At 43.8% G+C, this 16,875-nt stretch overlaps 1 protein-coding gene across 1 annotated transcript; it reads right to left on the bottom strand.

The window, feature by feature from the left end:
- Positions 1–271: 271 nt before the first annotated feature.
- Positions 272–10,277, bottom strand: LOC125260050 (cyclic nucleotide-gated channel rod photoreceptor subunit alpha-like). Its single transcript, XM_048178175.1, has 7 exons — positions 10,159–10,277; positions 8,909–8,971; positions 8,473–8,616; positions 7,434–7,538; positions 6,828–6,934; positions 5,602–6,752; positions 272–844 (listed from the first exon to the last, which is right to left on the bottom strand). Exons 1-7 carry the CDS (start codon positions 10,242–10,244, stop codon positions 617–619), a joined length of 1,884 nt encoding a protein of 627 aa, XP_048034132.1. The 5' UTR covers positions 10,245–10,277; the 3' UTR covers positions 272–616.
- Between the last annotated feature and the right edge of the window lie 6,598 nt (positions 10,278–16,875).

Raw genomic sequence — 16,875 nt, 5'->3', positions numbered from 1 at the left:
TGTTTAAAAAATGTATTTAGCTACCCCTTGTAGTACACTATGGGTTCAAATGTAATATAAGTAGTATCTAAATACATTTTTAAACACAGAGATAGTATATTAAAAGCACTTTTCAGTTCATATTTCATGCTGTCTCAAAATAGCACAGTTGAGTACACTTAGATGTTCTTAAGATTATCTTAAGTACTAAAGAAGAATTTTTAGTATATTACATACAAAATTAGTGCATGAAAATAGAGCACTTTAAGTATATTACAGAAGTGTACTTTTTTTTCACCTGGGTAGACTATACTAACAAAAATAATTTATTTCATTCATGAAAGACATGACAGAATACATGACATATTTGTAACATGATATGATCAGTACTAACCACAGATAAAAGCTGTGAAATCAAATCATCTGTACAATATCTTACATTTGCATTTAGCAGATTTATTCATTCCATGTTGGTTCAAACAAAGACAGTCCAGGATAAACCTGATATGAATCTACGGTTTAATCCAACCCCACAAATCCAGTCCAAACCCACGGTGGACCACAAAATATACAAGGCTTCTTTTCAAAATTCTAAAACTAATTTGTTTATTTGTCAGGTTTATCTGCAGCTTTCATCTTATTCTTTCGCCATCTCAGAGATCTCCACTCCGCTGGAGTCTGTGATCTTCTTTTCTAGTTTAGTGACGCGCCTCTTCAGTTTCCCTTGTGTGGTCTCGTGTTCGGCTAACAGGCGGGCATAGCGAGTCTGGAATTCATCCAGAACGCTAATGATCTTCACCACCTTTTCCTCCATGTCTTTGGGATCGGGACCTTGCTTGGCCACCTCCAAATCCAGAAGATTGTCCTATGGATAAAAATCATAAAACATACAGTTATGCTGACACTCTACATCAGTGATCCCTATTAAATCATTAAATGATTTAAATTGAGTTATATTAACAATCTTCATGCTAAATAAACAATAAAACCAGTCCCAGCCTTGTTTCCATCCACCTATTTTTATTGAAATTTTGGGATTTTGCCAAGATGCGCATAAATTCTAAAAATGCACATAAAAAACGTATGAGCTAAACTGAGGCGAATAGATTTTTTATCTGATAAGAAGACATGCGCATAAACTATAATGGACGCCGAATAAATTCCACACAGTGCATCAAAAAATGTCATGTGACTTTGTGGGATGGGACAGCATAGCTGGACCAATCGCATCACAGCATCTGAAATGTTGTTTTGGTCGCTCTGAAATGCCTGAGCTAAAGTGGTTCGGTAAAATGACTGACTTACACGCCTGCTTTCCCAAACACCCGCATCTGAACGCAAAATAACATGCCCGTGTTTCATCTGCCGAAGACCCACAGTGGCTTCTCCTACTGCAGCAACTTCCATTTTTCTTAGTGATATTTGGCACCAAATTATCAGGAAGTTACAATATTGTTCCCTTTGACTCACTGGATAGAAATGCTGCTTCATTTGCAAATGTTTTATGCCATAATCCAATTTTGCACAAGTTCAATTCACAGCTTTGGATGGAAACAATAGCTGGACACCAGGGGCCGTATTCACAAAACATTTTATCTCATCACCACTAAGAGTTCTCCTAAATAGCAGTAAAAGTTCTTAGTTAAGAGTTTTCTCTTAAAACCTATTCACAAAGCTGCTGAGACCAACTTGTACTAAGGAAGAGACTGAAGTCTTAAGGTGTGTTCGACATCGGCTGCGGCTGGATGTAACCGATCGGCGAGATTAGCTGCGTGCAGGTGGAGAGGAGCTGAAAACGGAGACGTGAAGTCGGACACTTTCTGCTTCCTGTAGTGACGCTCACACTGCGTTTGCATCGGTTTGCATACTTTATCACAGCTGAAGTGAAATAAATGCAATATTTGACTAATACACTGATGTTTCAGAGACCTTTTCATTCAAAACTTTATGTACTGCTTACAGCGTCTGTTTTTACAAGAATAAAGTTCAACATAAGCATATGTTATTTAAATAATGTAGTGGGGTCTTTGTTTGTTATCCGTTTTATTTTGATAAACATGACAAAATACAACATCGCGACTACATGAAAAGAGCTTTAACTGTTATAAAAACACAGATTTTTGAGCATTAGTGGAACTGAAGGCGTGACAATAAACACGAAACACACGTGATCGTTGTCATGCGGTGAATCCGGCCAATCATGAAACAGCTGTGTCGTCATCAGAGCTCGTGCAGCTCCTCTTGAGAAACTGCGCTGGCTAACTCAGGCGGCTGATCTCGGATCGCTCTCGCGGTACTTTAAAGCCATATGTCACAGTCACATGACGTCAGCGCTGTCTCATTTCTTATCGGCATGCACTGCTTCAAGTCAGCCGCCGATCGGTCTTTGCGGCGCTGCATCAAGTCGAACAAGCCTTTAAGCTAAGAGTAAGGGCGGGGTTGAGCTCGTTGCTATGGATTATGCACACAGTGATTGGCTGATGGGGGAGGAGTCAGCGATTTAATCATAGAAATATTGTAGAATGAGGTATCATGTTGCCATATTAAAATAAAGGTTTTAAAATGTAGGTGTCACATGTCTGGTGTTTCTGTTTCCCCTGTGACCTAGTTTCTGTCTGTCAGTTAATTATGTAATTAGTTTCCACCTGTGTTCGTTATCACCCTCATTAGTTCCTTTGTTTGAGTTGTGTATATATACCCTGTGTCTTCCACCCATTCCTTGTCCGTTCTTCTTGTTGTCAGATGTCTATATTTTGTTTTCGTGATCAAACTCTACTCATTATATACTCTGTCGTCATTGTGCCTTTTGATACACACTGATTGTAACAGTAGGCTAAGTGTCACTAATTAAACTAGTATATACAGTTAATTGTGGACCGCCTCTTCAAAATCTGCATCTCAAGAGAATAAAGAATTCAAGTGACAAATTATGTTTTTGGGAGGAAAACATTCAAACGGTCTTTCTAATCAGCACGAGAAGAGGAATAAACACACAGACGAGAGCCGACTTGCCTATAGTTACTCCACCACCCTGTCCCTCACTCTCGGCTGAGGATACAGGGAGAACTTTGGGTTTGGGATAAATTTCAAGCTCGGAGCCCTCGATTCCCTTGGACAGCACACCAAATACGCTTATATATTTTATTACTCTATTGAATCATTTGTAAGTGTGAACTCATGAAAACCACTGCCACAGGTAATCGGACAATATTTATTTGTTAAAGATTTATTTTTGGCGCCTCATCGTAGATTCAAATCTATAAATCAAAATGTATTGCATTTATGAAGAAAAGGTTCAGCACCCAAGGCTCAATCGCTATTCCCTCATTGGTGTTCAGTGTCTTTGGGTGGATTAGGACTGTTTGTGATTTGGTCTTAGTGATTTAGGTGTCCTCTTGACTACTCCTAACGTTTCACAGATTTAGGAGCTAGTTTTAGCGTTAAAATGCTTTGTGAAATACTCTTAGAGCAAAAATTTAGGACTTCTAAATTAGGACTGACACACCCATTATTTTTAAGAGTTTCTCCTAAATCTGCGATTTAGGAAATACTTTTAGCCTTAAGATGTTTTGTGAATACAGCCCCTGGTCACCACATTGAAACAGTACTGTGGCGACCAGGGCGGGCGAGAGCCGTGAGGGAACGGCGCGAGGCCGGTGGCGCGAGAGTTAACGAGCTACACCTGGGAGGCGCACCGGCCTTGAGTCTCTCACGGAGGAGCTCCGGGAGCATAAAAGGAGGAGCGACGACCGTGGAGGACGAGAGAGGACCAGGCCTGGACAATGTTTTATTATGTTTGTGTGGCCGGCAGACGTCCGCGAGGGTCTGTCGGCATTAGCTACTTTCGTTTTGTTCTTTGTTTATTTTGAATTAAACTTTTGTTGAACGTTCACCGGTTCCCGCCTCCTTCTTCCCACATCTACTGACCTCGTTACATTGGTGCCGAAACCCGAGAGGAAGGAGGGACATGCTGTCGAAGAGCCCTCGCTGCTGAGGGGGATCGCGGTGCTGCGGAGTTTGTGTAGACCGCGAGAGGCTGCCCGAGGCGGTGGTGCTGGAGCCTTGTGAAAGGTGGGACGGAGACCCGGATGCCATGCTCCTGGGACGAGGTGGGGTGGCTGCCGTCCTGGACCTGGAGGGAGCGGAGGAGTCGCCGCCGTCCGCCGTGGGCCGGAGCCTGCTGCCGTCCGCCATGAAGGGGAGGAGCAGGGGACGGGGGACTCGCTGCCGGCTGCCCTCAGCCGGAGGAGCCATCGCCGGCCGCCAGGAGGCGGTCGAGGATCGGGCCGTCCACCGAGCGTCCAGTGCCACCGCATGGCACCGCGAGAAAGAGCCTCTTGGCAGGCTGAGGACCGAGCGGCAGTGTGTCGGGGAACCGGACCAAGAATTTTTTTTTTTCTCTTTTTCCTCTCTCCCCTCTCTCGTCCTGTCGCTCCCCTTGCTTCCGTCTCCTTTCTCTCGTCTCGTCTGTCCTTACCCCCAGGTGCTGCGGCCGCCGAGACAGGCCCCGGGGGGGAGTAGAGCGCAGTCTCGGAGGTACCCCCCGGCCTGCGAGGGGCGATGGGGGTATGTGGCGACCAGGGCGGGCAAGAGCCGTGAGGGAACGGCGCGAGGCCGGTGGCGCGAGAGTTAACGAGCTACACCTGGGAGGCGCACCGGCCTTGAGTCTCTCACGGAGGAGCTCCGGGAGCATAAAAGGAGGAGCGACGACCGTGGAGGACGAGAGAGGACCAGGCCTGGACAATGTTTTATTATGTTTGTGTGGCCGGCAGACATCCGCGAGGGTCTGTCGGCATTAGCTACTTTAGTTTTGTTCTTTGTTTTTTTTTAATTAAGCTTTTGTTGAATGTTCGCCGGTTCCCGCCTCCTTCTTCCCACATCTACTGACCTCGTTACAAGTACTTTGAATCCTTTCAGCGGCTCAATTTTTGTGACATAAACTTAAAATTTGGAACACAACTCGATTAGACATACGGCTTTGATTTTCTTGTAGGGCTGCACGATATATCGCATGAGATTGTCATGCGCATTTCGTCAGTAAAGCCGGTTCCCTGATTACCGCTAAATCACCATCACCTGCTTTCAAATGGAGCGGCATTTAATAGACAGAGCTGTAGTTCACTGACAAACCACGCAATATTGCGTTCATATCGCAGATGAATCGCCTTCGATAACGAATGCGATATTGCGTGGCTTGTCAGTGATCTACGGCTCTGTCTATTAAATGCCGCTCCATTTGAAAGCAGGTGATGGTGATTTAGCGGTAATCAGGGAACCGGCTTTACTGACGAAATGCATGTGACAATCTCATGCGATATATCGTGCAGCCCTATTTTCTAGCAAATTTAGACTCCAAATTATTTCATAAAATATATGTTTTGTATAAAATGGAAAGTGTTTAGTTCAGTACATTTGCAGTAACTTTTTTACACTTTCATTTTTTTTAAAAAGTGCTTTCACTTCTGCAATAATATGATTCTTAAAAAAGAAACCAACCTTGAGTTAATTTATTTTTTATTACATTTGTAGTACCAGAGGTATATATCATCTTAGACAGGAGGGCATTTGAATTACTTGGTTATCTACACAGAGATCAATGCATTACTCTGAAAGGGCTCATACCTTCATCAGGATTTGTCGTCCCTTCTCCTCTAGCATGGCCTTGGCATCTGGATATTCGGTCAGTGCCTCCATCAGGTCATCTTTGGAAAGGCAGAAGAGGTCCGAATAGCCAATGCTGCGGATGTTGGCGGTTCTGCGATTCCCTGCCCTACTGCCCTTGATGTTGAGGATGCTGATCTCTCCGAAGTAACTGCCGTCACTTAGCACCACAAACTGTGTGATGCCATCATCGGCCACCACAGCCAGTTTCCCTTCTTTAATGATGTACATCTCACGGCCGATATCACCCTTCTTGCAGATGTAGTCTCCGGGGCTGTAGACCTGCGGCTGAAGCTTCAGCACCAGCTCCACCAGCAGCCCGGCCTCGCAGTCTGCGAAGATCCGCACCTTCTTCAGAGTGTCCAGGTGGACACTTATAGAGATCTCTGCCCTCAGCTTGCCTGGCAGGTAATTTAGAACTTCTCTCTCATCTACTGCTTTCTTGTTGGTCCACAAGTAATCAAACCATTTAATGACCCGTTTCTCTAGGTCTTTGGTGACCTTTCGAAAGCTCATGTACTGCTTAATAGCATCGATGCGAGCCTGGAAATCTGCTCGTGCCGCGTTTGCATTCGTGATCATTGAACCGACATTACCGACAATGGTGGCAAAAATCAACACGCCCACCAGGAAGTCTGTTACCACAAAGAAGTACTCAGAGTTCTTGACGGGTGGTGGAGTTTCACCAATGGTGGTGAGGGTCAGGGTGGACCAGTACATGCTGTACGCGTACTTTCTCACCAACCGGCCATACTCTGGATGTGTAATATCCGGGTACACGAACTTATCCGCTCCAAAACCAATGGCCTTGGAGAACGAGTAATACATGCAGGCGTTCCAGTGGATGATGATCACGATGTACATGACGAGGTTGGAGATTCGGAACAGATTTGGAAAGTTAGTCCGTGTTTCGGTGCGCTGGAAAAACTCGAACAAGCGATTGATCCTCAGTAGCTTGTTCATGCGAATCTCTGGGTAGTTCAGCCCAAAGTAAAAGTAGAAGACGTCGGTGGGAACCATGGAGGCCAGGTCCAGTTTGAACTGGATGCTCTTCATGTAGCGATCGCGAAGCTTCTTCTCATCTTTCACCAAGAGACCCTGCTCCAGATAACCTGAAAAAACAAACAAAGATTTCAACACGCTCAGCATTCATTAAGGACATGTCTCATAATGGAGCTGGAACTCACCTGTCCTGGTCCTGAACACCATGTCACACAGATACACCACATCAGATAAGAAATCCAAAATGAACCAGTAAATCAAGAAGTCCTCCTGCAATTCCTCAAAACAAGCTCTGAGAGAGAGACAGACAGAGAGAGAGTCAAGCTGAGATCCACATCTTCCTGAAAAAGTAGTTCAAGATCCTGCTACAGAACTAAACAGACTCAAAGTCTATATTGTAGGGCAGGGATGGGCAATTTCAGTCCTCGAGGGCCGCTGTCCTGAAGAGTTTAGCTCTAACCCTCATCGAACACACCTGGACAAGCTAATCAATGTCTTCAGGAATACTAGAAAGCTACCGGCAGGTGAGTCAGGGTTGATCAGGGTTGGAGCTGAACTCTGCGGGACCGAAGCTGCCCATCCCTTTTGTAAGGGTCTGTTTTTCAGTGTAAGTTTTACATCACACGGGGAACCACTTATGTGTTGAGTTTTGGACATTCAAGTTCACCACAATCTCGCTTAAATTTGTTGTATGACCTTGTATGACCAAAACTCAATACAATCGCTAAGACCAGAGTGTTGTTTTGAGACGTATTGCTCCTTATCTGTGATATGACAGAAAGATCAGGCACCTTGCTATGATGAGGATCCAATTATACATCACAGGACATGTGATCACAAACAGCCAGTGGTAGTACGTGTTTCCTGCTGGATCCACGACTTCAATCTCCTTTGGTCTGGAACAAAACATTGTGGAATATTTAGATGCAGAACAGCACACAGTATCTGTATCACCAGACACACATCCCATCCTCTATAGAGCACATTAGTGATCGTCCACTTTATCAGCAGCGCTGGTTTCCGAAAGTATTTTTTCCATTCATTTCTCCCATAGGGTTTGAAAAAAAAAATGTTAAAGCATTATAAGCCATGAGAAAAAGTATGTTGAGAGTTTGGGGAGATCAACTGGATTACGTCCTTTGCAATGCTTCATGAGAGTGGGCGGAGCTAAAGAGCTCTTTTGGCACATTTAGCTTTTTTCCGACTCTGATTGGTGGGATTTTCTGTACAGCATCATGGGTAATGAAGATTTTCATCATGTATTCCACTGTTAAACATGATTATTTAGAAAAATAAGTTGAAATATAGCAGGCTGACGAATTCAGCAGAAGCAAATACTATCGATTAACAACCTCATAGCTCACAGTAAAGTCTGTCTATATAGGTTTAAGCTATCATTGAAAATCAATTTCTCTATGGAGAAAATGAATGGAGTTTTTTGCTTCAGGAACCCTACTGTTTTACTCTGTTGTTGAAACAAATGTCATTCTGTTCGGTGCTGCTCTAGTTGCACAGAAATTACATGTTTCAATTAAAGGTGCAGTTAGCGATTTCTGAGAAACCAAACAAAAACAAACACGCCCCTACCCAAAATGATCACACCTCTATCTTGATAGCCCCACCTCTAAATTTATAAACACCCTATGCAACACATCCTATGAACCTCCACCCAATGAGTGTATACACGCCCCTTACTGCTGATTGGTTCAATTGTGTTTTGGTGCTTTGTCCGATCCACTTTCAACAGTGTTTCTCAGAAATTGCTTACCGCACCTTTAACAGTAACAAAGACACAAAGATGCAGGAATGACTGACTGTAGATGAACCTACTTCTCTTTCTCCTTTTCTTTCTCTTTTTCTTTCTCCTTTTCTTTCTCCTTTTCTTTTTCTTTCTCTTTCTCTTTTTCTTTCTCTTTCTCATCTTTTTCTTTTTTCTTTTCCTTCTTTTCCTTTTTTTCTTTCTTCTCTTTTTTCCTGGAATAACACACACATACACACATATTAGATCATCATATGGGACTGAGAATGAAACAAATATTTAAAAAACACCATCTTACTCTTTCTTCTCCTTTTTTTCTTTCTTTTTCTTCTTTTTTTCCTCTCTGTGAATATAAAGACAAATGCCGATTAAAGGGGTTGAAAGCACCTTGTGCACGTGTTACAATGACAAATATAAATGAAATATGTAGTGTGTGTGTGTGAGTGTGTGTGAGAGTGTATGTGTGTGTGTGTGTGTGTGTGTGTGTGTGTGTGTGTGTGAACTCACTCTTCATTGTTATTGTTGGTGTTGGTGTTGAAGTGAGTTCCAGCATCTGTTTGCTTTTTTTCTCTTTGGAAAAATCAAATCAAATCAAATCAATAACCAATAACTTGTCAATCATTTACCAATAGGGGTGTGATGAGACAGGTATCTCACTAGAAGAGACGAGACTCGAGATTGAGTTCACGAGACGAGACGAGACAAGATTTTTACACACTATTTTTAAGAAATCCTCAATGGCGAAATACATGACTAGAAAAAATATTCTGCAGGTGTCTTTAAAATGTTTTAACTAATCATCTCGTAATGAATGTCATTTCAGTTCTACTTTCTTAGTATGAATTATCATATGCAGTAAAAGACAACAATACTCAAGTACTGTAAAAGGTTTTGCCACAAACTCAACTGACTGACTTCTCTTCTGTATGATTTCAGTCCCTTCAGGCCTTACTGTACATGATTTATGAGCTTCTACAACTTTTGACCTCCTAACTGAACTCCTTTCCCCAAACTGATCACAAAAACAGTATAAATAAAAATGGTAACACTTTATAATAAGGTCTCATTTATTAACATTAATGTATTAACCAACATCAACTAACAACGAGCAATATATGTGCTACAGTATTTATTAATCTTTGTTTATATTAGTTAATAGTCATTCATTGTTAGTTCATGATAGTTCACAGTGCATTAACTAATGTTAACAAATGAAACCTTAATGTTTGTGCTTAATAGGATTAAGAGAAAACTGTACAGTTATTCATTTTTATGGTAACACTTTACAATAAGTGCAACCAAAGTGCAAATAAGACCAACTACGCTGCCCAGCTTAAAATAGCTTTCATATTGAGAGATATTTGCATTCATCAGGGAGCCGCTTTCAAAATGCGGGGTATTGCGTTTGAATGCGCGTTCGCGTTTACTTTCAGTTTTAGCGATCGCGCATAACTCTGTAAATATGGAGCGGTGGCAACCGTTATCCAACTGAATTAAATGTTTTTTATTTAAATACAAAGCAAAACGACAGTGGATGCGTAATGTAAACGAAGCGGTGGCATATTATTTCCTAATCATCCTAACACTCTGTCATGGCAACAACATCACGAGACTACTTTTCGCCTCGACGAGAAATCTCGTCACATATTAGTCTCGCGAGATCTCGTGCCACGAGATCTCGTCACACCCCTATTAACCAACCACTGATTTCTATCTGAGATAATCCAATTATCTATCACTCATAATGCATCACTCACATAATGTCCTCTGTGTCCACGGTAACCTGGTCCACCCCCTCTACGAGAAATCTGGGCGGGACCAGAGGCCTCACTCGTGCAGACATGGCAGCTGATTGGTCAGGCCACCTGCCCGTCACACACTTTGCAGAGATAGTTTAAAACAACTGAGATTTAGATTAATTTCCATATGATTCACTATCATAAAGTAGTTGCATTAAATGTGTCATTTTAATTCCATGCATCTTGTAAATAGCCATGTCCCTAGAACCAGATTCCATGTCTGGGGATTGGGTCGCCAAGGCCCCCGCCTTCGGCTGCTGCCAAATCCACACTGCACCGTCCCCTTACGGTCCCTCCTGCAGGTGGTGGGCACACGGGAGATCGGCCCCACATTGCTTTTAAGCCCAGCCAGGGCCCATGGGGTTAGACTCGGCCACCAGGCGCTCACATTCGAGCCCCAACCCAGGGCCTGGCTCCAGGGTAGGGCCCCGGTTGCGCCATACCGGGCGACGTAACGGACCTTGTTTTTTCTCTCATGGGGCTTCTCAGCGACCCAATCCCCAGACATGGAATCTGGTTCTAGGGACATGGAATGTCACTTCGCTGGGGGGCAAGGAGCCTGAGTTTGTGCGGGAGGTTGAGAGGTACCGACTAGAGATAGTCAGGCTCACCTCCACACACAGTTTGGGCTCTGGAACCCAACTCCTCGAGAGAGGCTGGACTCTCCACTACTCTGGAGTTGCCCATGGTGAGAGGCGGTGGGCTGGTGTGGGTTTGCTTATAGCCCCCCAGCTTAGCCGCCATGTTTTGGAGTTTACCCCAGTGAATGAGAGGGTCGCTTCCCTGCACCTTCGGGTCAGGGATAGGTCTCTCACTATCGTTTGTGCCTACGGGCCGAATGGCAGTGCAGAGTACCCGCCCTTCTTGGAGTCTCTGGGAAGGGTGCTGGAAAGTGCTCCGACTGGGGACTCCATCGTTCTACTAGGGGACTTCAACGCTCACGTGGGCAGCGACAGTGACACCTGGAGGGGCGTGATTGGGAGGAACGGCCCCCCTGATCTGAACTCGAGTGGTGTTCTGTTGTTGGACTTCTGTGCTAGTCACGGTTTGTCCATAACGAACACCATGTTCAAGCATAAGTGTGTCCATCAGTGCACGTGGCACCAGGACACCCTAGGTCGGAGGTCGACTTTGTGGTTGTTTCATTGGGCCTCCGGCCGTATGTCTTGGACACTCGGGTGAAGAGAGGGGCGGAGCTGTCAACAGATCACCACCTGGTGGTGAGTTGGATCCGATGGTGGGGGAGGAAGCTGGACAGACTTGGCAGACCCAAACGTACTGTGAGGGTCTGTTGGGAACGTTTGGCCAAATCCCTGGTCAGAGGGACCTTCAACTCCCACCTCCGGCAGAGCTTTGACCAGATCCCGAGGGAGGTCGGAGACATGGAGTCCGGGTGGACCATGTTCTCCTCCGCCATTGTCGACGCGGCCGTTCGGAGCTGTGGCTGTAAGGTCTCCTGTGCCTGTTGTGGCAGCAATCCTCGAACCCGGTGGTGGACACTGGAAGTAAGGGATGCTGTCAAGCTGAAGAAGGAGTCCTATCGAGCCTGGCTGGCTTGTGGGACTCCTGAGGCAGCTGATGGGTACCGGCAGGCCAAGCGGACTGCAGCCCGGATAGTTGTGGAGGCAAAAACTCGGGTCTGGGAGGAGTTTGGTGAGGCCATGGAGGGTGACTATCGGTCAGCCTCGAGGAGATTTTGGCAAACCGTCCGGCGCCTCAGGAGGGGGAAGCAGTGCACTGCCAACACTGTTTACAGTGGAGGTGGGCAGCTGTTGACTTCAACTGGGGATATCGTCGGATAGTGGAAGGAATACTTCGAGGGTCTCCTTAACCCCACCGACACGTCTTCCTCTGAGGAAGTGGAGGCCGAGGGCTCAGAGGTGGACTCGTCCATCACCCAAGCTGAAGTCACCGAGGTAGTTCAGAAGCTCCCTGGTGGCAAGGCACCGGGGGTGGATGAGATCCGCCCTGAGTACCTTAAGTCTCTGGATGCTGTGGGGCTGTCTTGGTTGACACGCCTCTGCAGCATCGCGTGGCGGTTGAGGACAGTGCCCCTGGACTGGCAGACCGGGGTGGTGATCTCTCTTTTCAAGAAGGGGGATCGGAAGGTGTGTTCCAACTACAGGGGGATCACACTCCTCAGCCTCCCTAGGAAAGTTTATGCCAGGGTACTGGAGAGGAGAATTCGGCCGATAGTTGAACCTCAGATCCAGGAGGAACAATGCGGTTTTCGTCCTGGTCGTGGAACACTGGACCAGCTCTATACCCTCTTCAGGGTGCTGAAGGGTTCATGGGAGTTTGCCCAACCAGTCCACATGTGCTTTGTGGACTTGGAGAAGGCATTCGACTGTGTCCCTCGCGGTACCCTGTGGGGGGTGCTCTGGGAGCATGGGGTCCGGGGCCCTCCGCTAAGGGCTGTCCGGTCCCTGTACGACCAGAGCAGGAGCTTGGTTCGCATTGCCGGCAGTAAGTCAGACCTGTTCCCAGTGCGTGTTGGACTCCGGCAGGGCTGCCCTTTGTCACCGGTCCTGTTCATTATCTTTATGGACAGGATTTCTAGGCGCAACCAGGGGCCGAAGGGAGTCCGGTTTGGGGACCATAGGATCTCGTCGCTGCTTTTTGCAGATGATGTTGTCCTGTTGGCTCCATCAAACCAGGACCTTCAGCATTCACTGGGATAGTTTGCAGCCGAGTGTGAAGCGGCTGGGATGAGAATCAGCACCTCCAAGTCCGAGGTCATGGTTCTCAGCTGGAAAAGGGTGGTTTGCCCCCTTCAGGTTGGTGGAGTAGTCCTGCCCCAAGTGGAGGAGTTTATGTATCTTGGGGTCTTGTTCACGAGTGAGGGAAGGATGGAGCGGGAGATTGACAGGCGGATCGGTGCGGCTTCTGCAGTAATGCAGTCATTGCACCGGTCTGTCGTGGTGAAGAAGGAGCTGAGCTGTGAGGCGAAGCTCTAAATTTATCGGTCAATCTACGTTCCTACTCTCACCTACAATCTACATTCCTACTCTCACCTTCTTGACATTTATTCAACAGTGCTTTGATCTGCCTGCATTGACACTATTATTTAAGGGACTATGTTTCTCAGTTGGTCTGGGAACACCTCGAAATTCCCCCGGAAGAGCTAGAGGAAGTGTCAAGGGAGAGGGAAGTCTGGGCATCTCTGCTTAGACTGCTGCCCCCATGACCCGACCCCGGATAAGCGGAAGAAAATGGATGGATGCATGGATGGATGGATTGTAAAAAGCCAAATAAACTCAACTGAGGAATGTTATTTCACTTTAATAATGCTAAAATTGTGTTAAAAAGAATTTAGACAATATGAAACACTGGATTTCTGTTATGCTGAAACTGTGACAATAAAAAATCTCAATGTGTGTCATAAATACAAACAACTCAGTGATAGTGGAGCCGTTACTTTCCTTTAGTTTTTAATTGAAAGGACAAAAATAAAGTGTAACTGAGTCAGTAAAAGTGTGACGACTCACCTGACTGCCTTCACACACCTGAGCACAGCACTGACATCATCATCACAGGTACGCCAACAAACACATGAACTCATTCTCTCTCACACACTTTCTCTGTTGAAAGGCAGAACATTTGTAAAAAAAAAAAAAAAAAAAAAAAAATCCTGAATGGTGTTAATTTTGTTCAGTATTCCCAAACGATCTCAGACCACGAAAGGATTTCAAACAGGCACAGTAGGATTTAGGATTACACAGGATAGTCACTGGGTCACTCTCTCTCTCTCTCACACACACAGACAAACTCACACACACATGCGTGTTAAACACATGAGACCAGAACTCAAAACACAAGATCGCAGAGACAAAACTGATGATTTCAGGTCTAGTACTTACACAAATGCAAACTTTTATTCTGATTCTGCATATAAACACGACTAAGTCATTGGTAAATTGCCGTTGTTCAAAAGAGGCTGTACAAAAGTGTCTCAATTACAGTTTTTCTGAATTGCTAAACCACTAGACTCCATTCTCTGAACCAAAACAACACATTCTCACTCACTAAGGCCCTGTTTACAGCTGGTATAAAGATGCGTTTGGGTCACAAGTAGACGAGGGAGACACATTCCTGTTTCCACCTGCTGTTTTCATCCATCTCTTTTGTCCACTTTCGACCACTTCTGTCCTGATTTCCTCGAGGAGAGGGTCTATCGGTGGGTAATTGTACAGGTTTTTTCAGATCTTTTGATCTAATGAACAAAAATAAGCTTGCACAGTTTGCATATGAACGTGTCCGGAGATAATGGAAAAACATACGGAGAGCAGCAGCTTTTGTTTCTGCTCTGACAGCCGCAAGACTGGCCGAACGCCGTGAGTGTGTGTTAGAAATCAGGAATGGTGAGAGAACATTGTGCTTGGTACATTTTTTGTCTTCAAACCAAACGTGTCTTCAGCTGACAAAGTTTAAATTTCATCTAGCTAGCATGCATTTACCTTACACGTTAGGTCAGTCGGTGGAGAGCAGTGGGTCTTTCAGTGGCGGTTCCATCACATTTGACCACATGAGCGTTTACACTACGAAAAGAATCCGGTCAAATGCGTTTTCGACTACAAAACTGGACAAGCTCAAAACATTTTACACCTGTGGTTAGTGTCGTCCACCTGTGATGCGGTCGACCGAAAGGCATCTTAATACCTAAAACACATTTTGCACTGTGACGCACTTGAGAGCCAAAATTGACTCAAAATGTTGCACTGAAAGTTGATGCCAACAATCTGAGAGGAAGAGGATGAGGACGAGGAAGAGTGAGGTGTGGAGTGTTGTCAAGCTGGATCAGCACACCAGAGGGTTTTTCCCATCATTCCCTGTGATGTGGACAGTCCTCAGGCCGGACCAACATTTGAGAACAGATGTTCTCTGAACGTAGTTTGAAGATTTGGTTTTGTGTTTTAAGGAAAGTGGATGATGGAAAAGTGTTTTTGCAATTCAGAAAAACTGTAAATGGACACAGAATTCTGAGGCATTATTGACTTCATGAGGAAACAGTGAATGGATCTGTGTGTGTGTGTGTGTGTGTGTGTGTGTGTGTGATGTTCACCTTGAGTGCAGCAGGTTGACAGATTATCCGTCTGATAATATGCCTGGTCAGCTCTCTTGACTAATTACCCATAAAGCCGTTAATCCTGCAGCGCTCAGGTTAACTCAACACTTCATCACATTAAAGACTCGACCGGCGGAAACAGATACAGTCACTTCACATTACACCATCATCACATTAAAAATAAATGTTATTAACGCATGTAAATGCACATGTGAAAGTATTATTATAGCTATTGTTAATAGTTATTAATTTAATACTGTGGATCTGCTTTTAAAGCACATGTGATCAAACACTAAAGGAATCTATATTTTAAAAGATCATGTATATTGCTGTATTATTATAGAACAAACACTCGAGTTACACAGAAACAAATATGAACCTCTAGAGTCTGAACCCTGAAGAAAATACACTCATTTCTCATTATGATTGATTCTGAGAGATTAAAACTAGGACATTTACTGCAGGAACAAACTGTCATCAATAAATAAACTTAAAATTAGTTGAGGACGACAGGAATCCGGGTGGCACCAAACGTTAATGTAAATAAATGAAGCCATTGAAGGTCAGAGGTCACCGACTCCGAGCGGAAATACAGAGTTCTCACAGAACCTCACATCCCGACAACGACAAATCAGCATTTCCATCTAACTTCAGTGTTATTAAAAGGAAAATAATAGAAACATGATAAGCAGAATTAATTTCTCATTGGTCTTGTTTATCTGCTAGTGTGTGTTTGTATTCAATAATTCACATCATCATAGATAACCTTAAAGGCAGACTATAGTGTATATGATTTTGATTATCATTTTTGCTAGATGGAGTATGAACATTTGAACATTCCGTCAATGTAAGTCTATGGTATTTTAATATATATATATACACATATACACTACCGCTCAAAAGTTTGGGATCGGTAAGATTTTTAATGTTTTTCAAAGAAGTTTCGTCTGCTCACCAAGGCTACATTTATTTAATTAAAAATACAGTAAAAAACAGTAATATTGTGAAATATTATTACAATTTAAAATAACTGTGTACTATTTAAATATATTTGACAAAGTAATTTATTCCTGTGATCAAAGCTGAATTTTCAGCATCGTTACTCCAGTCTTCAGTGTCACATGATCCTTCAGAAATCATTCTAATATGATGATCTGCTGCTCAAGAAACATTTATGATTATTATCAATGTTGAAAACAGTTGTGTACTTTTTTTTCAGGATTCCTTGATGAATAGAAAGTTCAAAAGAACAGCATTTATCTAAAATAAAGTTTCTGTAATTTTTTACACTAACGTTTAAAAGTTTGGGGTCAGTAAGATTTTTTTTTTTTTTTTTTTTTTTTTTAAGAAATTAAAGAAATTAATACTTTTATTCAGCAAGGGTGCATTAAATCGATCAAAAGTGACAGTAAAGAATTTATAATGTTACAAAACATTATATTTCAAATAAACATTGTTCTTTTAAACTTTATATACATCAAATAATCCTGAAAAAAAATATTGTACACAAATATTTTGTACAATTATACACATTAAATGTTTCTTGAGCAGCAGATCAGCATATTAGAATGATTTCTGAAGGATCATGTGACACTGAAGACTGGAGTAAT

The sequence above is a fragment of the Megalobrama amblycephala genome, linkage group LG24 (assembly GCF_018812025.1).
Source record: "Megalobrama amblycephala isolate DHTTF-2021 linkage group LG24, ASM1881202v1, whole genome shotgun sequence".
Taxonomy (NCBI): Eukaryota; Metazoa; Chordata; class Actinopteri; order Cypriniformes; family Xenocyprididae; genus Megalobrama; species Megalobrama amblycephala.
The sequence above is the reverse complement of the archived record's forward strand: the minus strand, read 5'-3'. Positions and strand labels throughout refer to the sequence as shown.